At 37.4% G+C, this 25,018-nt stretch overlaps 1 protein-coding gene across 1 annotated transcript in view; it reads left to right on the plus strand.

The window, feature by feature from the left end:
- Positions 1 to 597: 597 nt before the first annotated feature.
- ush (Zinc finger protein ush) overlaps positions 598 to 25,018 on the plus strand; it is a 141,738-nt gene continuing 117,317 nt past the window's right edge. Inside the window, exon 1 of the mRNA XM_035882397.2 lies at positions 598 to 1,194. Within this exon, the coding sequence (XP_035738290.1) occupies positions 1,155 to 1,194 (40 nt within the window). The 5' untranslated portion in view covers positions 598 to 1,154. The remainder of the gene's footprint in view (positions 1,195 to 25,018) is intronic.

Raw genomic sequence — 25,018 nt, forward strand, 5'->3', positions numbered from 1 at the left:
TTTAATACGTAAACTATTTCTAAATCAATTTATTATAATTTTATATTAATAATATTAGTATGTCAATAGCACAGAGTTTTCTTTTAAAATTACAAGAATAGACAAAAACCTTGATATATATGATACGAGTACAATGCATCATTATCGACGTTCGATATCTATGTGATATTACTGAAATAACATACTCATAGATACAATCTCATTTTAATTACTTTAATTAATAATAAATTGCTAGTGTTGCATTAAACATGTAATTTCGGAAATAATAAGAAATGCGAAATTTATATTATATTTGTCGATCGATGAACTAAAGCAGACAAATTGATGTCACAGAAATTGTTATATTCAACAAATTTCTATGATCAAATAATCGATTGCAAGATAAAATTGAACATAATTAGAATAATTATCGAACGATAAAATAGGAGGAAGTGTAGAGTTAATAAGGAGATTCGAAATTCCGCGCCTCGGCGAGATGAGACAGTGGGCGGAGCTTTGCCCCACTAACCGGTTCCCCCACTTTTTTCGGTTGGTCACGCCGCGTAGGAAATAGTGGGGAGTTGTTTGGTATCGCATTTGTTTAGTTGCTCGCTGACAGCGGCCGCGGTAGGAGCCGGTTGGGTACGTACGTGCGTCCGTAGTACGTACGTGCGTGCGTGCCTTCGTAGTTGAGTTTATCATCGGTGTTGATCACGCGCGAATGTAGACGTAAATCGTCACCGAGTTTACTAGATAAAGGAAAAGAGAAACGAACACGTACGGACACGATTGGCATTCAAAAAAAGAATTGAACAAGAAAAAGGAGGAGAAGGAGAAGAAGAAGCAAAAAAGAAGAGAAGAACAAAGTGGAGGGGCACGTTTATGCGAACGCGCGGTGTTACTTCCTTTCTTTCCCCGCTTATTCTCCCATCTTTCCACGCGACCCGAGTCTCGAGTTTACGCATCTTCGCTTTTTTCTTTTTTTCGCTTTCGCATCAGTATAAGTCGTAAGCAACGTGTGTATGTGTCCATTGTTAGAAAATCGGCGTGGCTCCGTTGTGTGTTAAATCGTTATCGTCTTCGCGAGTTCGTCGTCCAACGGCTATAGAACACGTCGGGTCATCAGGATGTCATCGTCGATTTGGTGCTGACTTGGTGATGGCAGAGTGCCGAGGATGTCGCGCCGCAAGCAGAGCAACCCGAAACCGCTAAAACGTGAGTCCTTCAAGTCCAAGCGCGAACTTTTTTATCCCTCGTTTTCTTTTCATCATTTTTCATCATTCTTCATTCTGTTTTTCTCTTTCTTTTTTTTTTCTTTTTATTTTATTCCTGCCTCATTGCTTTTTCATTTTATGTATTTTCGATAGAACGATTGCGTTAAGTTTTGCTTCTGCTTGTCGTTTTGCGAAGTAACGAGTCCTTAGATAAATATCCACGTGTATGCGTGCGTGCGTGTGTGTGTGCGTGTGCGCGTGTGTGTGTGTGTGTAAGAGAAAGAGAGAGGAACGTTGGTCACACGAAATCAAAGAAAGAGGAGGAAAAAATAAGAGTATTTACTGTTCGTTAGTGTCGTGCGACGATATCGCGTGAACAACGTTTTGTCTTGGCGCCTCGACTAACGGTGTCTCCATAGTTAGATATGACGTTCAAAGTCAAAACATATTAACTTTTCATTCGAGAAAACCACGTCTCATTGCTTTCGAATTCCATTCTCTTTAACGTTCGACTAAACGTATGTTTACGTTCCTAACTTTAGAACTTTTCACCCAATGAAACGAGTCACGTGACACATTTCAATAAAAAATTTTAATAGAAAATTGTTTCTAAAAATGTTGAAATTCTATCACGATAAATTATACATATATAATTATGTTTAGCATATTATGTGAGAATATAAAAATGAGAGAAGTAGATGATGCGAACGGGTACTGATGAGAGAGTCAAGGTATATATATACATACTATGTATATACATATACATATATACATACGTATATACATATATATATATATACATATATACATATTTACATATATATACACATACATCATATAAACGTATTTTTGAATTAAAACACTTTAACGTTCGAGACATGGACGAAAATAAAAGGGTTCGGTAACAACATGATCATCTCGCAAAGACGCTCAAGGAATCTGATGCGATAATGCGATGGCGTACGAAGGGTTATTGTCACTCGAACGTGGCCGACTGCTACCGCCTGTCAGCTGACCTTTTGATGCTAACGGGTCACGTGCTCGAGCATGCACGCAACCGAACAAGCGCGTGTGCGTCGACGAACAACCGACGGATTCAATCTCCTCTTCGTCTACCGACGCACACGTGGGGATTTTCATTTTAAATCTTCATTCTCATAATTATAAATGGGCGATTTTTCCGCTGAATGAGCTGTCGCGTCAAAAATGTGTCAAAAATATGCAAAGAGACTATAGTCGCCCATAATATATTAGTATTTTATGGAGAGTGACTATTGTCGCCGATAGTAACGAAAGAGTTCATTTATTATTTTTGATAAATTTTTGTAAATCAGTTCGCTCGTACAGATCGTACATGATCTATTTAAACGAGTAAAATTAATCTTTCTATTTTATTTATATTTTTCTTTCTTGTTCATTTTCTTTTTTTTTATTGAAATTTTTTTCGTTGCTCTATTTAACATTTAATATATTTACTTCTCTCTATCTATCTATCTGTCTATATATCTATCTATCTATCTATCTATCTATCTATCTATCTATCTATCTATCTATCTGTCTATATATCTATCTATCTATCTATCTATCTATCTATCTATCTATCTATCTATCTATCTATATATCTATATATCTATGTATATATCCATCTATATATCTATCTATATATCTATCTATCTATATATCTATCTATCTATCTATCTATCTATCTGTCTATCTGTCTGTCTGTCTTTTTCTTTTTGACTGTAAGTTCACACGACATAGGTTTTTGATCGTATCAGTAATTTTCCTGAATCGGTTGCAACCGATTGTAATGTTGACATGGTTCTTTTGTTCCATTGAACAATTGAACATCGACTGGTCAGGATCAATGGTACATCTATCGATGAACAATCGAATCGTCTGAATGCTCCATTATGATATATATATATATATATATATATATCGCCATTGGCGAGCGATTCGCTTTTTTCTTCTTTTTTTCTTACTAAATCGTTGCATGCGATTTTTACTGACAAAATCGAATCACTCAACAATTGCCTTAAAATTTTTAATTTTACTATATACGGTTAACGACCATCTTGTGTAGAAACACTGTTTAAATTGTATGCGCCATTTTATTAGAACGGTGAAATAATCGATTAGGAAGAAAAGAAAAAAGAAAAAAAATCGTTTCAATTCCGTGCAAACAACGGAGCTCTGACACTTTTATATCTTTTCATCGACGATATTGACGGAGAATTATTTTGGAATTTCTTGCGAAATTCAAGTTATTCGCTTCGAGGTCGGGATCCCTCGTGATCTCTCTCCTCGGTGGCTCTCTCCGAATTCTCCTTCGTACCTCGGCGCCCTTGTCGCGCCACGATCACGTGGCCCGATCACGAAAGCCAACGACGACTTTCACGTGGCTACTCGTCGAACCGGGTCTCTCTCTCTCTCTCTCTCTCTCTCTCTCTCTCTCTCTCTCTTTCTTTCCTTCTTTCTTTCTCTTTTCTCTTCAGTGTCGCTCGATTTTACGTTTCTGGTCGTCGCTTTACCATCAGTACTCACCGATCGTCGATTTCTTATAAAATTTTGTCCCTCTATTTCTAATTAATGAATAGTGGAGTTGAATTATTATATGACTACTATAATGATGACGACGATGATTCGCACGTATAAACGCTAATTAAAACCTATAATAATAGCTAAAGTTATATAGAAAACTTTCTTCCTATAATTAAGTAGAATCTACAAAAATTCGGAAACAATTACTGCTTACGAAACTTTCTAATAGGATTTAAATCACCGATATTAATTAAATCATATTAAGTTAAGTAAGATAATGTAAAAAAAAAAAAAATAGACAAAATGTGTTTGTCGTAAATATGTAAGATATTCATTATAACGCTCCACATACGTTCTTTGTCCCAATAGCTTTTTACTAATCTGCTCGCCTGATTATTTCAATCTTTTTTTCTTCGTCGCTACTTCATCGTTCTGCTATTTTCTTTTTTCTTTTCTATTTTGCTTCTTTTCTTTCCAGTGCTAATTTTTAACAACGAGAACAAACGAACAAAAAACAAAAGATGTTATGTACAATAAATAAAAGCAATATGGAAGATCGATCGTTAGTTCTTTTAATTATCGAACTTCGAAAGAAAATGATTTCACGTAAAGAGATCATCTTCGATATTTTGTTTCTTTCGTTTTTTTTTTCTTTCATTAATCTTTCAAACTAAACGTCGTCGTATACAATGGGACGAAAATTTCCTAATATTTAAGTAAAAAAAATATATATATTAATTTTTTTTCCAAGCGATAAAGGAGGAAGAGGAGTGTCAAAAAGTTTCGCATCTTTTAAGTAGGTGCAGAGAGAAGATCCATCGGTATCGTATCGGTTTAGTAATCGACGATCGTACGGGATAAAAGGTACCCCGTAGTGAATCGGCAATCGCCCCCCGTAGTGCGCGACCGTCAAATTAATAACCGATGATTTTCTAGAATGCTTTATTGAATCGTGTTCACCGTAAATAATATCTCTGGACACCATCGAAGTTATGGTGGCTGCGTTAAAGGTAGAGACGCGGAGGCGGAGTAGGAGGAGGCGGGGACGGAGGAGAAGTTCACTTCTCTCTTTCTCGCTCTCTCTTTCTCTTTATCTTCCTTGCACGCGTTCTCGAGTATATCGTTTGCTTGCCGCTAATAGCTCGACGAACTCGGCCGCACCTATCTTTCCACCTCGATTCTCTTCGTCTTCTCACCTCGAGGAAAGTATCGCGATAACGTGCTCTCGCATTTTTATCCCCCTCGATCGCGTCAATCCTTGCTCGATCCATCGTTCATTAATACATATACACACACACCTATAATCTTATTGGGATCATGTGAAATCTTAGGCCAACTTGTACAAAGTCTTCGTATAACGTAAACTCTTTCTTTATTATCAATCGACTATAATTGGCGGGAAATTTAAAAAGATGATTTCCTTTCCGACAAATTTTTGTTAATAGTATATATATTGGTATATAATCTTTGTTAAGATCGTAGGAGATTGTAACCATAGCCCTTTCAATCCGTATAAAGTTATCGTCGTCGTTGTATCGAAAATTATCGCGTTTTTATCGTGTAAAGAAAATTAGCGAGGATTTAATGGCGATCTATAGTTTTCGGCAATACATCGAAAAGTATTACGAGAAGTGTATCATAAATTTCGATTCGTTTCGTCGTTTGTGATGGACCCTCTTTTCGAAACCATCACGAGTGGACGTTGAGAGGGTAGGGACAATGACTCGCGATATATGTACATACGTACTTACGTACGTACGTACGTCTCTCCGTACGTATCTCAAGGAAAGGAGGCACAAAAGCGAAGTCGCAAATCCCGTCGTGCCCGGTTTCCCGCGTACGGTCGTTGCGGCTATCAGTGTCGATCGGCCGGCGGTGTGTGCAATAAGCGTCGTGGAGGAGAGCGGGTGACGTGAAAGGGAAAAGAAGAAAGCTGGAGAGGAGAAGGAAGAGCAGAAAAAGCAACGGTAGAAGAAGAAGAAGAAGAAGAAGAGGAAGAGGAGGATAGGGAGGGAAGAAGGTGGAGGAGGATGTGGAAGAGAGGAAGGTCCGTCAGGGTCCTCCTTATCTGTTCGCCCGGGTCCCTTATTCCGTGCAAACGCATGAATCCAACCGCAGCAGATGTCTCTCCCTCTCTTTCTCTCTATCTCGCTCTTTCAAAGCGTCTTTCCATCGTCGGTTCCACCACCATCCTTCTCCACCTCCTCTTCCTCCTCCTCCGCAAAGAAACGCGGGAGAGACAACTATCGCGCCGCTGATCTCGCCTAGTTAGCCCTTCTCCTCTTCCTCTTCTTTTTCCTTTTTTTTCTTTTTTTTCTTCTTTCTCGTTTTTTTCTTTTCTTTTTTTTAGTTTGCGTCCTTCCCCTCCTCTTCCGCCTCGTTCGTTCCTTCCTTCGTTCGTTCGTTCGCTCGTTCGTTCCTTCGTTCCTCTTCTTCCTTCTCCTCCTCAAGAAAGCAGCCCATGGTTGCGCGCTGGACTCCTTTAACGTTTTCTAGAGCCGTCTTTCCAGCCTTTACCGATACAGCCGCTTGCTCCTCACTCAGCTCATAAATACACCAACAGCATGGTAGAGGAGGAGAGAGGCAGGCCGTTGCTGCTTACTTCTGCTCCTGCTCCTGCTCCTGCTGCTGCTGCTTGGAGCTGGAGCTGGTGCTGATGCTGGTGCCGCTGAGGATGGACACGGAGGGGCTCGAGGACGAAGGGCGAGCCTACAAATTGCTACACCGCATTGTGGTGTCACTCCAGCCTGTTACAACACGGCCATGGCATCGCTGGAATGGTGTCTACGAGTCGTTCTACCTCCCTCCTCTCTTTCTCTCTCTTTCTCTTTCTACTCCTTATTCCGTTCCCCTTCCATCTCCTTTTCTTCTTCTTCTACTTCTCCTTCTTCTTTTCCTTCTTCGTTTCCTCCTCCTTCTCCTCTCTTCGGAACCGAGCAACCCTTGCCGATCCTTACACGCGTGTAAACGCGGTTTTACGCTGATAACAGCGATGTATACGAGCCCGAGAGAATGCTCCTTCTTTTTGAATATCTTTCTTCTTCTACTCTCTGCGTTTAACACGAGTTCCGCTCGTCGCCGGTCTCTTATTCGAAAGATAATTATTACATATATGTATACACCGATAGAAATTCAAAATCGAGGAAAGAAAAAAGGAAGAAGTCTATCTCTAGATTTATTTCGTGAATAAGTAAATGATCATAGCGATATTAATGGATATATCTGAGTCAATAACACAAAGAAGAAAAATATATAAATACGCAATACGGTGAGTATATGGAATGAATAATAACGCTTTGAATCATACGCCTCTTCATTTATAGAAAAAGAAAGAGAAAGAGAGAGAGGTAGAAAGAGACAGTGGGAGGGAGGGAAGGAAGGGAGAGATCGTAGATTATGAAAGATGACGATAAAAATAGCTTATCGCGATCCGAATTATGGTGAAACCGGTGCGATAAGCTTCTTCCAATATGGTCGACTCGCTCTTCGACCGTAAGAGATTAGCCATATTGCGAGTACGTCATAACGAGCGATTAGTCCTCGCGATGCTTTTGATCGGCGGATCGTACGAACGTGACAGTCGCTAGGTTAAAATCTACTATCTGCTCGGTATCAGCTCATTACGCTAATATTCACTCGGAATGTCCGTCAGATAGGTTATCTCGATCGTGCCTCTCGCGTTTCGCGAAACTTTTTCTCTACCTATGATGCAGTTGTATGTCTGCTGCACAAAGACATACATTCACATAAAAGATATTTATTTTATAGGCGTTAGAAGCAGTTTTCATTTATCCTATTTACGGGACTATGTAAGTACCGAGACTATGTAAATACGATGGTAGTCCTTTTCGCAATTTTTGACCGAAAGTCTTTTTGTTCTTTTCTTTTTCTTTTTTTACGTTGAATGAGAGATTCATAATAAACCATAAAATTCAATTGTTTCTATAATGATTTGCGATTTCTAATTAATTTCAAATTTAAAGTCGATAAACGTCCAAAATGACTTAGAAAGTATGGAGGGAGGGGAAGAAAAATGATAGAATTGATCATTTATTTTCTTTTAACGTTATTTTAATAATTTCCTAAAGAAACATTTTTCAATAAATCAGATTGTCACGAAAGAAAAGATATGTATATCACCGAGATTATTGTATACTTATATAAGTATATTTTAACAAAATTATGTACGTATTAACGACGTGCTCGAGATACGTGAAAGATAGATTATCGAATTTTTTTATCTCTTTCTTTCTCTTTCTCTCTTTTTCTCTTTCTTTTTTCGTGACATTGCAAATTTTTCACTATCACTACGATGGTAGCGTGTTCGATCAGCCAATTTCGCAGCGTCGGAAGATAGGTTAAAGTGACGTCGAAGATTTTTCGCGATTTCGTTGAATCTCGAATAGCGATGAACATCGACGAACCAATTCCAGAACGAAAGGATCACCGTGTCAAAATACGAAGGATATGTTCCTCCTCTACCTTCTCTTATCTCGCTCGTTAGAGCGATAACTCTCTTGTAGACCAAGAAAGAAAGATAGAATGAGAGAGAGAGGGAGAGAGAGAGAGAGAGAGAGAGAGAGAGAGAGAGAGAGAAAGAGAGAGAGAGAGAGAGAGAGATGCGTACGACATCGTTTTCTCTTACAAACTTGAATTTGTCTCTTTCTCTCTCTTTTATTCTCTCGCTCTCTTACTCTTTCTATTTCAGTTGTCTCTAGACTCTCAGCGGCGGTTTTAGGGCCGCGATACGAAGCAGATTAGGCTCGCGGCGAAGCGTCTGCGTTTTCTCAAGCCTTCGGATAAGACAAGAGAGAAGAGAGAGAGAAAGAAAGAGAGAAAGAGAGAGAGAGAAAGAGAGAGAGAGAAATGAAAGGTTTGTTGGCCGGGTTCGTCCTTCGGATCGAGAAATGCGCGATACGCGCAACTAATTCGAAGGAACGTACTGAAGGAAAGAAAATCCTGAAGAGAAGTGCATTCTGAATATGAGAATAATAATAATAAAAAAATATATATCTACAATTAATCATACGAATTTTTGACGAATTCGAATTGCTCGTGTAAAATTTTGAAAATTTTCCTTCTTTTTTGTTTGATCGAGTCAAAACTTTTAATAAACTTCGGATAATAGTGACATTCAGTTGTATCTATGTATTCTATTCGAAAATTTGAATAAAATATGCGAACACAAGGGTGTTTACGAGAAAGACGACAAACGAAAAGAAAGAGAAGGAGAGAGTGTGAGAGAGAGATACATCGTGCTTGGTATCTGAAAGAGAACGGTTCAAGAGGAGAGTGCGAGTCTCCAAATATATCGCTCATTAGCGTTAACTGATCGGAATAACGAGAGAAAGAGAAAGAAAAAAGAAAAAGAGAGAGAGAGAGAGAGAGAGTTCCTTCTTTGTATGTCGCGAAGAAGGAAGGAGCGTTGAGAAGCCACAGATCACATCTCATCTTGGGTCAGAACGATTTGGCCGTTCAGGGGTTCGAGAACGAGAACTCGGTAATTAAAAGTGTTTCGTTTTCTCCAGGGCCGTACATCGATAAAAGTTTGCGAATGATGACTTTCGTCGCATTCAAACCGTGTTTCTTCGATTTCTAATTAACTAACATTGGATGTTAACTGCCTTTACGTTTCTTATTTTACGATACTACACGGAAAAATATAAATTCATTGAAACTTCTTTCGATGTTAAAATATTTTCTTGTTGATCGTGAGATATGGGTATCATATATTATAAAATTGTGTATAGATATCTATATATATTTATTGTGTATGTATATATATATATATTTCTGATTATGTGTATGATAAAAGAAAAGAAAAAAGATAAAGAATGAAATATATAGTTACATACATATATACATATACATACATACATACATATATATACATACCATACATATCTTATATGTATGCATAAATATGTGCGAGACTCGAGTTAATGCTCGAGAACCTTTTGGATTTTCTTCGATAGAGCGAACGTTCATATGTTTATTCGTGCATGTGTCACACAACACTTGGACAATTCGAAACGGCGGTTCTCCGTCTCTCGAGAGACTCCAAGAGAGGTATCTCGAGAGTGGTCCTTTCCTCCTCGATCATCTGCCTTATCCGGACCACTTCAGATAACGGTGGCGCCTTGGTCATTTCGAGCCAGTACCGGACTCGAATTCTCTCGATCGAGATAGTGTAAAATTAAGGACGACTTTTCGATGGCAATTAAACCTTTCTCCGAGCGAAGGCTATGTCATCAGTGGGAGCAAATAAAATTTTCTTTCTCTTTTTGTCTCTCTCTCTCTCTCTCTCTTTCTCTTTCTCTCTTTCTCTCTCTCTCTCTCTCTCTCTCTCTCTCTCTCTCTCTCTCTCTCTCTCTCTCTCTCTCTCTCTCTCTCTCTCTCTCTCTCTGTTTTTCTATTTTTCGTGTATCTCTGTAAGTCCACCAAATATTATCGATCCTTTGTGATCATATGTCGAGTCTGTCTCGATAGCGGATTATATTACATTTTTAATTTTACAAATACATAGAGTGTCCCATTCGAGGAGATCCAATGTAGAACGAAGATCGAAGAGTTTCAAGAGAGGCAACAGTGACTAGAAATAAATTAGAGGAATGATAAACGATATTTGTATTATTTATTCTATCGAAAAAATATCAATATTAGTGTGTCTTATTTAAAACGTGTTCATCTTATACAATTACCATTTAAACTAACATAAAATAAAATAAAATTTATTGGAGGGTATGGAATAAAACGAAATATCAAATAAGATATTCCTAAGCAGATGTTTCCTTTTGATAAGATCAAAAAGAGAAACTTTTAAATGTTCCAAAAGATCTTACATTCCAAGGAAAAGCGAACGATTCTCGTTTGGTAAGTTCTTCAAGAAATCGTTGTGTTTACCTTGAGATGCTTATACACTATCTCGAAGGTGTTTGCCGAGTAAATACAAGCAGGCAATTAGGGGCCTCCTCCTCGTGAGCTTCTCTCAGAACCGATGAGCGCGTGCCGTTGTTTGTCCGGTTAAACAAGATATTATTACAGGAAGCATGCTCTCGAAACGACCACGACGACAACGCCGACGAGGAAGATGATGACAACAAGGAAGATGATGATGACGAGTACGAAGATGCATGCTCCCATTTTATTCTATAGCATCTAAAAACATATACCACTAATCTCTTATCTTTTACTATATACCTTTTAAAATCTCAGTAGTTCTAAAGTCTCTGTATTTAGTTTACGATTACAAATGAAAGTATTCTTATCTATTATATTTCTACTCTTTTTAAACATCTTCAAAGTCACGTGTATCCTCGTCTTTTTTAAAACATCGATATCGCTTGCAGAATCGTCTGCTGGATGGCCTCACTGTTGGGTTCTCTATCTCTATCTCTATTTCTATCTCTATCTCTATTTCTATCTCTCTCTTACTCTCTCTATCTCTATCTCTATCTCTATCTCTATCTCTACCTCTCTCTTACTCTCTTTCTCTCTTTCTCTCTCTCCTCTTCTCTCTCTCTTTCTCTTTCTTACAAAATACGTTCATGTAGGTGTATATTCGTATATGCGATAACGGATCTTCTCACCATCTATGTACACACGTACATGTGTAGATACATACACATGTATATTCACATACCTACAAGCAAATGTATTCGTTGATATGTGTACACACGTCCGAGCATTCAGAGACTCACGTACGTCCCTCACCTGGAGATGCATAGATAAAAAAATGAAATGAGGTGATGCCGCTTCTCGATCTTTCTTAAATGCCCTCCTCCTCTTGCTCCTCTTCCTTCTCTTCCTTCTCTTCCTCCTCTTCCTTCTCTTTCTCCTCTTCTTCGCTCTCTTTCTTTTTCTCTCCCTATCTCTCTCTCTCTCTCTCTCTCTCTCTCTCTCTCTCTCTCTCTCACTCTCTCTCTCTCTTTCTCTCTCACTCTCTCTCTCTCTCTCATTCGTCGTCCACCGTATGTTTTTTTCTTCGTCTTAGCTTCGTTCGTTCGTTCTTGCGCACCTCTGTCTTCTCGTCATTCTTCTCCTTTTTATGTGCAATCACCCACGTGCTCTCGCACTTTAGGCAACGCTCAGCTCAAAATGACGTGTCCTTTCGAACTATCGATTCCATTGATCGTAAGTATCTATCGAAAAGTGATCGTACATTCTGTTTTTAACAAGGATGATTTTAATTAAAATGATATTTGAATTATCTGTTTAAGAAAGAATTATATTAATTTAAATTAATTAATTTATTAAAGAATTATCTATTTTTCCAATACCTACCGGCTATACCTATTTAAGGAAGAAAAAGAAACATATTTGAAAAATCGTTAATAATATGTAAAACACTGCGTTAACGTTAATTTGAGAAATTATCGTGTTCTCTGCAGGTGTTGTAACGAGTCAAGATCGATACGCGATTATGTGATAGATATGGGTACTCTAATATGTGGATCGTGAGAAACACATTTAAGAAAAATTTCGCCAAATATCTATGTTGGTAAATCAACTTGAAGATCGATTCGAGAGATTGACATTTCGAGGTGTTGCGAGAGAAAGAGAGAAATACAGAGAGAGAGAGAAAGGGAGAGAGGGAGGGGGAGAGAGAGAGAGAAAGAGATGAGTAAGTAAAAGGAGTGCATGGTACGAAAGGAACGAGTCTAATTTATTGATCTAACTCAACGTAATCCGTAATGGTACGTGTCAGTGTCGATCGGCAAGACCGATCGTCATGTTATTTTGACAAGACCGCGCAGCCCAGTTAATTAGGCGAGACTTCGGTCGTTCTCTCCGACATACGTGTAGGTACATATATACATATACGTGCACGTATGTAGGTACATACATATATATCTATCTACGAAGGAGGTGTTTTCGTCCTCGTTGTTTTCGTCGTTGTCGTCGTTGTGGTCGTCGTCTCACGTTGTCTCCTCTCGGCATCACTTTGCAACTGTGCTGAAAGCATCTCCGTTCTTTTTTCCACGCCATCAAACCATGGACTCCGATCTTGTCGTTGATAATAGTAACAACCAAGTTGACGGCTGGTAATCGTCACAATGTTCATTCCGTTTATAGACACTTTCGTACCGAACAGCCCATTGAATAAAAGGAATTGAAAGAATATAAGTGTAACATGCTATTTTTCAGTAATTAATATTTTAACAGTATCGTGCAATATATGATCTACTAATCTAGATTGTTCCTAGAGTAACAAGAATATTATAAGATTTGATAGATGTGAAAAAAACAAATCTTTCATATATGGAAAAAAGGAAAGAAAGAGAAAAAGAAAGAAAGAAAGAAAGAAAGAAAGAAAGAGTAGACGATCTTGATACAGTAAAAGAAAAAGAAGAAAAAAAGAAAAAGAAGAAAAAAAGAAAAAGGTGATGAAGTTGGTGGTGGCTAGTATTCGTTCTAGTGCATACGGAAGTGGCAGTCCAGGGATGAGGGAAGACCAGAGATTATCACGAAAAGTCAGAAACAGACGAACTCTGGACGTAAAAGGGGTAAGACGGGTGGGATAGAGTGCACGCGAGAGAGAGAGAGAGAGAGAAATAGGGGTGGGTCGGTGAGGAGGCAACGTTATCATTCGCAGTTTTATCAGTCTCCGCATCGTCTGGGGTTGCTTCCTCTTTCTCTCTCCACCGTCCATAGCGATTCGACCGACGAACCGTACTGTACCGTCTTCAACCCCCTCGAAGCAACCACGGTCCAGGAGTTCTTATACGTGGCTAAGCATACGTGTACGAATTCGTGCCTCGTGCCAGGAATGGACTGCTCCTGAGAATTTTCCTCTTTCTCTATCCATAATTATATTATATTATACGAATCGTAGATATTGATATATTCGTTTATAACTGTTACTTTTTTTCTTTCTTTAATTTTTTTTTTGTTTATTTTTTGTCAAAAGTATCTTACTCGTTGAATTGTTGTCAGTATAATGAATGATATTTTTATAAAAAATACAATGATATTCATGTAAAAATTCAAGTTTATATTTTGTTAATTTCTTTTTTGTTACTCTTAAAATTAGAATAATTTATCAATTAAGATAGCAGCTTTTGTTTTTTTTGAATATGTATGTAATTTGGCACGTAATTTTTGACATATTTAAGAATCTCCTCTTATCTCTACGTATAATTAGACGGATTGTAAATATTGATTCATTCGTTTGCGTCTTATTTTTTCGTTGAATATATCCATTGAATAGTATGATTTTTTTTTTATAGAATGTATATAGTGATATCTTTATATTGTATTATTGGGAAAATAGAATGTTTAAACAAAAATGTATATTACTTCGTGTCTTCAAATTCTTTTTTATATTTATTCATTAATCATAATTAATTTTGTTTTAATATATTTCATTATATTATAAATTATAGGAGCTACCGTTCTTACTTTTGAAATATGTAAATATTTTAACAAATAACTTTAGACATTCCCATCTTAAGATAATCTTTCAATAAATGTAAATGAAATTTAAATAAATTGATTAGATACAAATTTTTGAATTTTCAATGAAATTTCAGTTACAACATATATAATACATGGATAGAGACCGGTGTTACAATACTCGTGTTCGGACATGCTGAATGAGTGGGTTAACGATCTTCATCCTCATCCTCATCGTTATCATCATCAATAAAAAAGTTATTAACCCTTTCCGGATGAGACGTTTTTAACCTTGGTAGTTAGCTAGGACAAGAGAATGTTTGTAGAAAAAAAGAAAAAATAATAAAAACGTGATCATGGTTAAACAATATTTTAATACATTTTAAATTTTACCTAATTTAAAAATTACACGAAATTTGTGATAACGCTCGATTCACCAACGTTAAGTCCAGTCTTCTTCAGACAGGTGTCGCAATATGTAGCCTTGTTTCGCATTTATCATCTTTAATTTTTTGATTTATAGTAGATAATACATATTATCTGATCTTTCAATTTATGCGCGTTATGTAATTAAAATAAGTATTGTTATTTCCGAGCTATACAGGTAAAAAAGAAAGAAGCTTACGAAATGATAATATATATAATAGAATTTAATAATATGTATTAATACATAATAGAATGTTTATGTCGAGTATGACTCGACAACGTTCAGAATGATAAAATTTGCGATGTCGAGCGATATTCGATATACGTTCGTGAAAAGGATTAATATTCTCAAGATGTGATCATGAAAGTACGAACCTGAAAGAAAAGATATAAGATATCGATTGCGTTCCCTCGGTATTTGTCTGAGAGAGAGAAGGGGGAGGGAGGGAGAGAGAAAGAGAGAGAAAGTAAGAGTAAGGGTAAAAGAGAGAAAGAAGCTTTCGTGTCGCTTATGTATTTACTTTATGCTCAGGCGTACGTAGTTTCCGTGAGGGGCGGAAGGAAGAAGAGATAAAGGAAAAAAAGAGAGAGAGCGAAAGAGAAAGAGAGTGGGAGCGGAAGGTAGAATCCTATCTGGTTAAAAATCGTCTGTGTGCTGTTCACTCGGTCCCATTTGCGAGGACGACGTCCGGCTTAATGCATTCCGCGAGATGGAAACGCGCCTTCTCTCTTCGCCATACTCCTCCTCTTCCTTCTCTTTTTCTTCTTCTTCGTCGTAGTCGCCAACGACGAGAAACGATCGATCTTTCGAATCTCTACTCTCCTGCTTCGATTCTCACCGTTTCGTCTGATTTTTATCGCGTTGCCCGTTACACGTGCACCAGTTCTTCTTCTTCGTAGGTGTGGCCTTTAAGGAAAGAAAGAAAGAAAGAGAAGAAGAAGAAGAAGAGGAGGAGAAAGAAGAAAAGAAAAGAAACTAAATCTCGAAAAGATCTCTTATTCGGTCGCCGTCGTGGTCGTGGTCGTCGTCGTTGTCGTTGTCGTTGTCGTTGTCGTTGTCGTTGTCGTTGTCGTTGCGTTGTCGTTGTCGTCTTACATACGTTTGTAATTTCCATATCTCGTTTCATCGTATTTACTCGCGTATAATTTCGTATCACCGTTAATGCCCGACAAGACTATCGATTAAAACCCGAATTTTCGAACAAAGAGAGGCAAAATAATGGGAATGGTAAAGGGGATAATCGGTACGTCTCAGTATTTTGTCAGTCACGCTTGAGTATTTTATCTCATACTTTTCTCATGCGCAGATTTCGTTCGTATACATTATACATGACATATTAATATAAATATATACGTACACATTAGTATACATATATATACATACATATATATGTACACATTGGTATACATATATACACATATATAGATAATATATATTATAAATGTAAGTATATCGTTTGCTTTATACAATTCGTTAATGGTCTCAAGGACTTTCCATGAAAGTACGTGCTTTATTTATTCATGATTTTCCTGTCCGATTCGATACGATTGAGAGATTTATTTATCGCGAAGACTGATATATATATATATACATATATATATATATATATATAATATATATGTATACCTACATATATATATATATATGTATATATATATATATATATATATAGACGTATGGTGGTCTTCCCAAGTATCCCGCGCTTTTCTCGAACATCCGTTGGATGCTTTTGCTTGGGGTTGCTTTAATACACGAAGAATCAGAGAAAACTCATGACAAAGATTTCGATACATTCTCTCTTTTCCTCTTACGTAGTCACAGCGATGCAATGTACACGCGATCCGGGTTTTGATAATAAAGGGAGCCTTATGCAGGAAGAGTATGTGTGTTTATACGAAGGAGGGTAAGGAGAAGCGAGATAGGAAAAGGAAACATGGGGGGAAGACCGTTATCGGGAAGCACAACGCATAAGGGGGATAGAGGGAGAGAAGGTGGATGAGGAGAAAAAGAGGACCGAGTGGGGAAGGAATGGAAGGAGGAGAGTGGCCGCAAGAAGAATGTTCACAATACTGTAATTTCAGTGTTTGATCTTCTCATCTCCGTAGGGGTATTATATAGGTATGCTTGCTATATATCTGTGCATATACGTGTCTGCGAATCATCTATCCGTGCTTTTAAGCGAGGGAGTACCGCTCGAATAATATGCGTGTTTGATGTGCGTAAGTGTGTGCGAATGTATCCGTAGAGTGTTCGAGGGGGAGCCTGGTTTTATTTTACCCGCATTATTATTCCGTTGGAGATCGCGCGCTGATCCGTTGCCTGCACTCTCTCTCTCTCTTTCTCTCTCTCTCTTTCTTTCTCTCTCTCTCTCTTTCTCTCTCTCTTTCTTTCTCTCTCTCTCTCTCTCTCTCTCTCTCTCTCTCTCTCTCTCTCTCTCTCTCTCTCTCTCTCTCTCTTCACGACTCTCTAAGGCGATCCTCGAGAGCGCCGCGCTTATTTATGGATGGATTCCCTTTTAACTTTCGGCAGGTTCTCTCCGAGTCTTTCTCTCTCTTTCTCTCTCTTTCTTTCCTTCCTTCTTTCTTTTTCTACCTTCGTCTCTCCCTTTAACTCTTCTTTTTCTACTTCTTCTTCCTTCTCCTCCTCTTTCTCCTCCACCTCCTCCTCCTCCTCCTCCTCCTCCTCCTCTTCCTCCTCCTCCTCCTCCTCCTCCTCCTCTTCCTCCTCCTTCTCTTGCTTTGTCTATGCATACGACTGTCTTTCTCTTTGTCTTCTTCTTTCAGTTCTCCCTTTTAATGTTGAAACCCTTTGCCGTACTCCATCGGTGGTCTATCGACTCGATTTCCAATACGATTCCTCGAACTTTTCTTGCAGTTAAGTATTGGACGATCGATAAAGTATACGGTCTTTTTATTTTTATCTTTATTTGTCTTTTTCTTTTTTTTTCGCGATAAAAAGATTTCAACAAAAAAGAAGCTTGTAGTAAGCTCGCGACCTCGTTCATATAATAAAGTAAGATTAGAAAAAAGAAATAAGAAAGATGTAAACAAGAGTAATTTTTAGATATTTGTTTCATGACACCGAGAAAAGTAGGTACCTATTTAGTATGTATATCTTAGCTTACGTGATGCCTAATCGCTTCATCATCCGGCATTCTTTTACCCCCCACCAGGATTCCTCTTACTGGTTATTCGCCCGATGGAAAGTTTTCTCGCTCATTACCGTTATCTCCGTCTGGCTGACCATCAACTGATATCCTATCGACGGCCAGCACCAGCCCGCAAGCTGTTTCTTTCGTTTCTCTTTCTCTCTTTCTGTTTCTAATTTCTTCTTTTTTTTCCTGCCTTTTTACACAAAATACTTTCGTCAACGATCTCGCTAGCGAGACCATACCAGATAGATAGTCGATTTATTGCGACGTAATTAAAAAGATTTAAGCTCGACGACAAGATATATATATATACACATATATATATATATACATATATATATATATATATACATATATATATAGAGAGAGAGAGAAAATTGTTTTTTTTTCATTATAAAAGAATTTCGTCGACCAAAATATGTTGACAAAATGTCAATGCGGTTATCACGGCGTTCATTCGTTTTTGTGTATCGACTTCCTGGGTCAAAGTCGTTTCGATCGTCTGAAAATTTGTGCTCCGTTCAAGTTCATGGCCATTAAGAAGACATTCGATAGGTTTATAATACAATAATACAGGGAACATTAACCGTCGATTGTTTTCTTATACTCTCTTTTGAGATTTTCGTTCGCGTCCTCGCATTCTGTTAAACCACAAGAGATACACGATAGAAGAGGATGTTTTCCAATGATCGAACGCCCGGACGGTACAGATTGCATTGTTGTCTTGTCCCAGAGATCACCGCGAGGGTATCGGCCTTACGCCGATATCGGGCAGAAAGAAAGGAAGAACAAGAACTTGCGAATGAAAGCTTCTTCTTCGAGACAGATAGACAGAGAGAGAGAGGGAGAGAGAGAGAGAGAGAGAGAGAGAGAGAGAGAGAGAAAGAGTGAGAGAGAGATACGTATATGTGTCCGTGTACGAAAAGAAACAGAAGAAATTAAAAATCGAAATGAAAGATTTGTCAATATACGAATATGATTAGACATTTATCGATCGATATGCCACGAAGTTGGTACATCAAATTATTAACGGAGATATTCTATCTATCTTTCTTTTTCGGAGTGAAAAATATAAATCTTATCCTTATAAACAAATGAACGATTCTCACGTTCTTGATTTTCTCGAGTCGTTCGAGTGACTTTGATGATCTCGATGACGATGACGACACATACCTCGAGATAGAGGTTTAAAGAGAAAGAATTAGGTAGATAGTAAAGGCAAGTGAGAGAGAGAGAGAGAGAGAGAGAGAGAGAGAGAGAGAGAGAGAGAAGGAAGGGAAGTAGCGATATGTTGGGTCGCATCCGCACACCCACCTGTTGACGTCGGAGCTGAATCGGGACGGCTATCGTTAGGGGGTGAAAGGGAAGAGAGAGGGAGGCTTTCAAGCGGCTGCGGAGAAGCCACGGCCCCGTTGGTGCAAGGGTGCTCGTTCATTATCAGCCTCCTGGAATGCACTGCGAAAACCGCCCGACACAAGTTTCAAAAGCCGAAAGAGCAATGGTCTCCTGTACCGTTAAAGAACGGTCCCGTTTGCCCGTTTTAAAACACACTTTATTCTTTATTTAACGAGTTTGTCAACCGTTTTTAACGTGATCATTTAGAGTAAATTTATTAAAATAAAATTAGTTAGTTGTTTCCGATGGAGAGGAGTTGTTTTTATTTATAAGATCATTTTTTTTTCATGTTTTAATATCAATACGCTGATTTGCCAAGCAAATTTTCATCCTGATTTTTTAAAGTTAAAATTTGTATGACTTTATTATTCTTTTTTTTTTCATTTTTATTTTGTAGCAACGAAAATTATTAAAAATAATAACTAATTGTCAAATGATTCATTGTTTGCTTTAGGCTACTTGTTTGATTATTTGTATTACTTTAAATTTAGTATTCGATCGTATTTGACTTCGATCGTATATGAAATTCATTTTTAGAATTTAGTAATGCCGTTCATCATTAATTGAGTCCATTGAGAAGACAGGTGATAGTCAATGAGTTAATGAATTTCATTAAAATCAATGATAACTGCTGAATTTGTTCTAAATTTGAAAAGCATTTTGCCAGATGAATTTAATTTCAGACATAAACAATCTTTTTTCGGAACTAATTATAAATTAGCCGTTCATTCCTCGTAAATGATGTTAACGATGTAGGGAAACGTGTTTACGAATTTTTGGTTTTTATACTCTTTTTATCGATAGAAATTCTTTGTTGAGATCAATTAATTTCATCTTATTACATGGTGTTAATACGTAAAACTAATTGTTCTTTTATAAACTAACGAAATGCATAGGAAAGAAGAAAAAAATATTCTACGATTGAAAAATTTTCCATTAGAAAAAAGATCTATTAGCAAATAAAAAAAAAGAAAAAGGAAACAGTCACAAGAATAGAACAGAGAACAAGACGGAACATCTTTCGTTGATCTCTCATCTTCTTACGACGTCCGTTCAAAGGATGAACGTTATCAAGGAAGCCGATAACTTGTCGTCGGTTGTCCGTCGAAGCTTTCAGAGTTTCCCTTCTCTCCCCCCCCCCTTTCTCTCTCCATATTGTTGCGTCGCGAAATATCAAACGATCATTTTCTTGCGAGCAACAATACTTACTCTTGACAGAAACGGATATCGCACACGCTCGTTCTTTTTTGTGGATAACGAAAGAAGTGAGGTATATCATGAACAAAGTCAACGTTAACGCGGATAAGGAAGAAGTTTCGCGAAGGTCGTCACTGACACTGTACGATTATCTTTTTTTTCGAACATAAATCGTTTAATCTTTTTCGTTAAACTCGTGACTCGTATATACATATGTATGCATGTAAATATGTATATATGTATGTATTTTTAAATCGCCTTTAGAGGAAGGAAACAAATTTCATTAAAGATTGTCAAACGATCATCGTTATTAATCTTTTTTAAACGTTTATTTCATTATTAACGAGATAAAATTAATTGTTGCTTCATATTTGAAGTTTCTTGAGAATTTTCTTTAAAAATGTATATAATTGCTTTTTTTCTTTTTTAATTTTATTATATCAGTATGTGTAATATTATATCTAAATTTAACGTTAGATAATCTTATTGCAAATGCGAGAATGAATTGGATTATGGAGGTTTAAATAATAAATCGTTGTACTTTATTTTGATGCGACGAAATTTATTTTGGACAAATCTCAGTCGATTTGTTAATATTTTTCATCAATTTTTATAGATAATAGATATAGTATTATTTATTTTCACACATTTAACTTTATATTTCACTTTTACTACAAAAATGGCTATATATCTATAGGTCTCTTAAATTTCATCGAAAATATTTTAGAAACGTTTTAAAAGTTAAAATAACAAAATTGATTTCTTACTGCATTGAACGCAGTTAAAGAATGTTATGGGAGAATTTGTGCGTGTTATCCATTTTTCAACATCGATAGTAGATCGATCGACGAGAGATCTACGAGGAAAGAATTTATGAGAATGAGAATAAGAGAGAGAGAGAAAGAGGGGAGGAGAGTGAATAAGAGAGTTAGAGAGTGAGAGAGAGAAAGAGAGAGAGAGAGAGAGAGAGAAGACGGAAGAATTCGAGAAATCTTGGAGAATGTAAATTGTCGATTAATTCAATTACACGTCGCGCACGTACGAAAGGGTGGTGTTTCGCGCCTCTTAAGTGATTGCATGAGTCGTTTTATTATTTCGCGGCGGGCGGCCAGATGTAATGGACACCTAGCCATTATAAGCGAGCGTCGTCTCGATTGGTCTCGAGATACGGTCACCAACCTGTGCGTCGTCCTCCTCGTCGTCCCCTCTTATACCCACACACATATAGATATATAGATACGTATATAACTATATACATATATATCTGTGCGGTTTTTCTTCGAGTGTGCTAGTTACACCTTTGTGTATTTCTATATGTGTGTGCGTATATGCGTGTGTACGAGCGTGCAGCGTCGTGCTACGTAGTTGTTATGCGTATGAACTCGAAGAGAGAATGAGAAAGAGAGAGAAATGAAAAGAGAGAGAGAGAAAGAAAGAGAGAGAGAGAGAGAGAGAGAGAAAAAGAGAGAGAGAGAAAGAGAAAGAGAGAGAGAGAGAAAAGAAGGAGGAACATTCGCATGGTCAGGATGGAGGCGTGTATGTTTTATGGGCCGCATAAAACATACCTTCCTTCTTGCGATCGACGGATAGCAGACGAGGGACAAGGATAACCCTCTCCATCCTTGCCGCCTCCCCCTATTGGTTATTTACATTATCGGTAGATCGATTCGACGAAAAAAGACCTTCTGGAGGACTTTCCGTACGTGCTTTTCAGATCGAGTCTTCTCTCTCTCTCTCTCTCTCTCTCTCTCTCTCTCTCTCTTTCTCTGCCTTTATTCAAGTAATAAAAAAAAGAAGGTTCTCATTCTATGGTTTGTTACTCTCCCATTCTTGCTTTTACATATTTTCTTTATTTTTCTTTTCTTTTTTTTTATAAATCAACATCTTCGAGTCTATAGACGGTTTTCCTTTCGATACATAAGCGAACGTCTTGAGATTCGCCTTTTATACGTTCGTACCTACATATATATGGTACGTATGTATGTATGTGAACTCTACCTCGAAGGTGGCAAGAAATCAGATCTAAGAGGACGCAATAATTTCCATTAGCGAGTCGGCCTCTGGCCCTTGTCTTCGTTTCTTTAATGACTTTTCCCGGCCGATTAAGAGTTATCGGGGCACGTACTAGTCCGCAAAAGGCCGCCGACAACCCTCGGTGAGAACTCATTGTAACATAGGGGTACGATAGGAGAAACGTTTGCGGTCGACGATACGATAGCGGCTTTACTTGCTGGTCTTTCTCTCTGTCTTTTTCTACACGCGTGTATGCCTACTTACGTGGATATAGCTACATATGTATATATCTATGTATGTATTTACGTATGTATGTATCTGCGTGCGCGTGTGTTCTAACGCGAAAGCTCTCCCACCTGTTCACTAAGAATCCATTACACAAAGCCATACGCTTTTTCTTTTTTTTCATCTCTCTCTCTTTCTCTCTCGTTGGTTTAACGATTTTATATTCGACAAAGAGAGAAAGAGAGTGTGAGAGAGAAAGAAAGAAAGAGAGAGAGAGAAGAAAAACTAACGTAAAATCACCAAATCTCAAAGAGAGATTTATTATCTATCGCTAATCGTATATAAAGTAACTCCAAGGCATACGTAGATAGAAGGGAGATTTTCTTTCTTTCTTTCTTTAGCCCGTGTCCCGTGCGTGTAGCATTCGAGTTCGCTCAATGTCCCTTACATTTGATAAGATAGCTATAACGCGGAGGTACAAAGAGTATTAATAAATTAGAAAAGCGCATTTCGAACGACGGAGACATGTTTCCGCTCCTAATTCGTGCCGGCGTCGGGAGAAACGAGGGAGATCCTTATCGGAAGGACAGCCATACACACACACATACATGTCTGCGCTTGTACACACAAACATATAAACACACACATTTGTCTCTGTATGTATTAGTGCAAGAACCGTAGATTCCTGTAGATTTTCTCGATGCTGTCGTCAAAAACGAGCGAGGCCACGAACAAGAGAACGTCGTCGTCGTTGCTCGTGTGTCGGCTTATCAGAGAGCTCGCGAGCGGTATCGCATACGGGTCGCTAATGTCTCCTTATCAAGGGTACCTACCTATTCCCTGGGTCTTCTCCCCCTTTTCGACCCACACATACGGTGTACCATTGGATTTTCAGCTACCAGCACCGGCTGGTTACCTATAACCACCTACAACGTCATCGCCGTACGCTATCACACGCTCGTCCCGGGACAAAGACTTTCTAGTTTCTCGTTTCTGTTTCCGCTCGCGCTTCGCTTACCGATACTGTCGTACGATAAGAATTCACTGCGTTAAAACGCTGGAAAACGATTTCTCTGCTTAATTTTCTTTCTTTTTCTCTTTATTTTTTATTCCTTTTTTTCCGTTTCTTTTTCTTTTTTTCAATTTTTTTTTTTTTTTTTTCATTAGCGTCAAAAGTACCAGGATTTCTTAATAATAATTATTTTCGTTTATATTATTCTTGAATTTCTATTGATCTATTTGGGCTTATGGTCAATTATGAAAGTTCATCTTGTAACTACGATATCAATAATTCTCTTTTTGAATTTCCTTTCCGCTTGGTCAGATCTTATCTAATCAAAATGGTATACGCCTCTCTATTGTGTTGTAACGTTACGATTGGTCAAGCTTTGTTCTAATCTCGAACCAATCAAGCAACATGTATGATAAAAGACAGTGGATTTGTTTTTTTTTTTATTGTATTTTTTTATCAAAAAAAAAAAAAGAGAAAGAAGAAAGCAGCAGTAATTAGGCAACGCATAATATGATATAGGAATCATAGGTATATTTAGAGAATATTTGAAGTTTTTATTTAATTTTGAAATTTATTGAATGTTGAAATGAATATATATATATATATATATATATATATATATATATATTTAGTATATCATTTAAATAGAAAATATTAGTTTTCTATATCAAATTTAACTTTGACCAATTATACGCGTCAAAGTGTGGAAAGTTGGTACTTACGTATTTAATTAATAAAATATCTTTCAACGGTTGAAAATTAATTTTGTTATTTGATTATTTAAGGAATTATATAAACTATAATTTATAAAAAGTAGATAGACTAATTTTTTGTTTTTATATATTCCTTTTTTCTTTTTGTTTTTTTTTATTTTTTTTTTTTTAACAGTTCAAACATAACGACGCAATGCGCTAAAATAGAAATCAGCTTGGCTGATTCTTCCTTGGCGTGTTAAATATTACATAAAAAGAAAATATTTCTTATCAATCGGTGCAAACAAATAACAAAGCTAATTCTTTCAGTAATTATTGCTGATAATATAAAAATAAAACTATTCGAATGGTATGTTCTTATGGTTGAAAATAAATTGTTTGAAGCTTCACGAAGACATCATTGAATGAGAAACAACTTAATAGATGGACTCCACTCGAGGAGGCACATTTGAAGAGAAAGGCACGTGCGTAAGAGAATCCCAGAGTAAGAAATATCTTCGTCGCCTTTTTTGTCTCTCTCTCTCTCTCTCTCTCTCTCTCTCTTTATCTATCTATCTATCTATCTATTTATCTATCTATTTATCTATCTTTTTCTTTCTTTCTCTTTCTCTTGACCACCCTCTCGTTGGTCGACCTATCCACGAGCCCTGGAGCGTTTGCATACGCACGCCGCCAATTATAAGCTCTCCCCACTACTCGACATTTTCTTCCACCATCGACTTCTACTTCTTTGCCCCACCCTTTTAAAGGAAC

Source organism: Vespa mandarinia, chromosome 3 (assembly GCF_050613455.1).
Source record: "Vespa mandarinia isolate Hongniang chromosome 3, ASM5061345v1, whole genome shotgun sequence".
NCBI classification, from domain to species: Eukaryota; Metazoa; Arthropoda; class Insecta; order Hymenoptera; family Vespidae; genus Vespa; species Vespa mandarinia.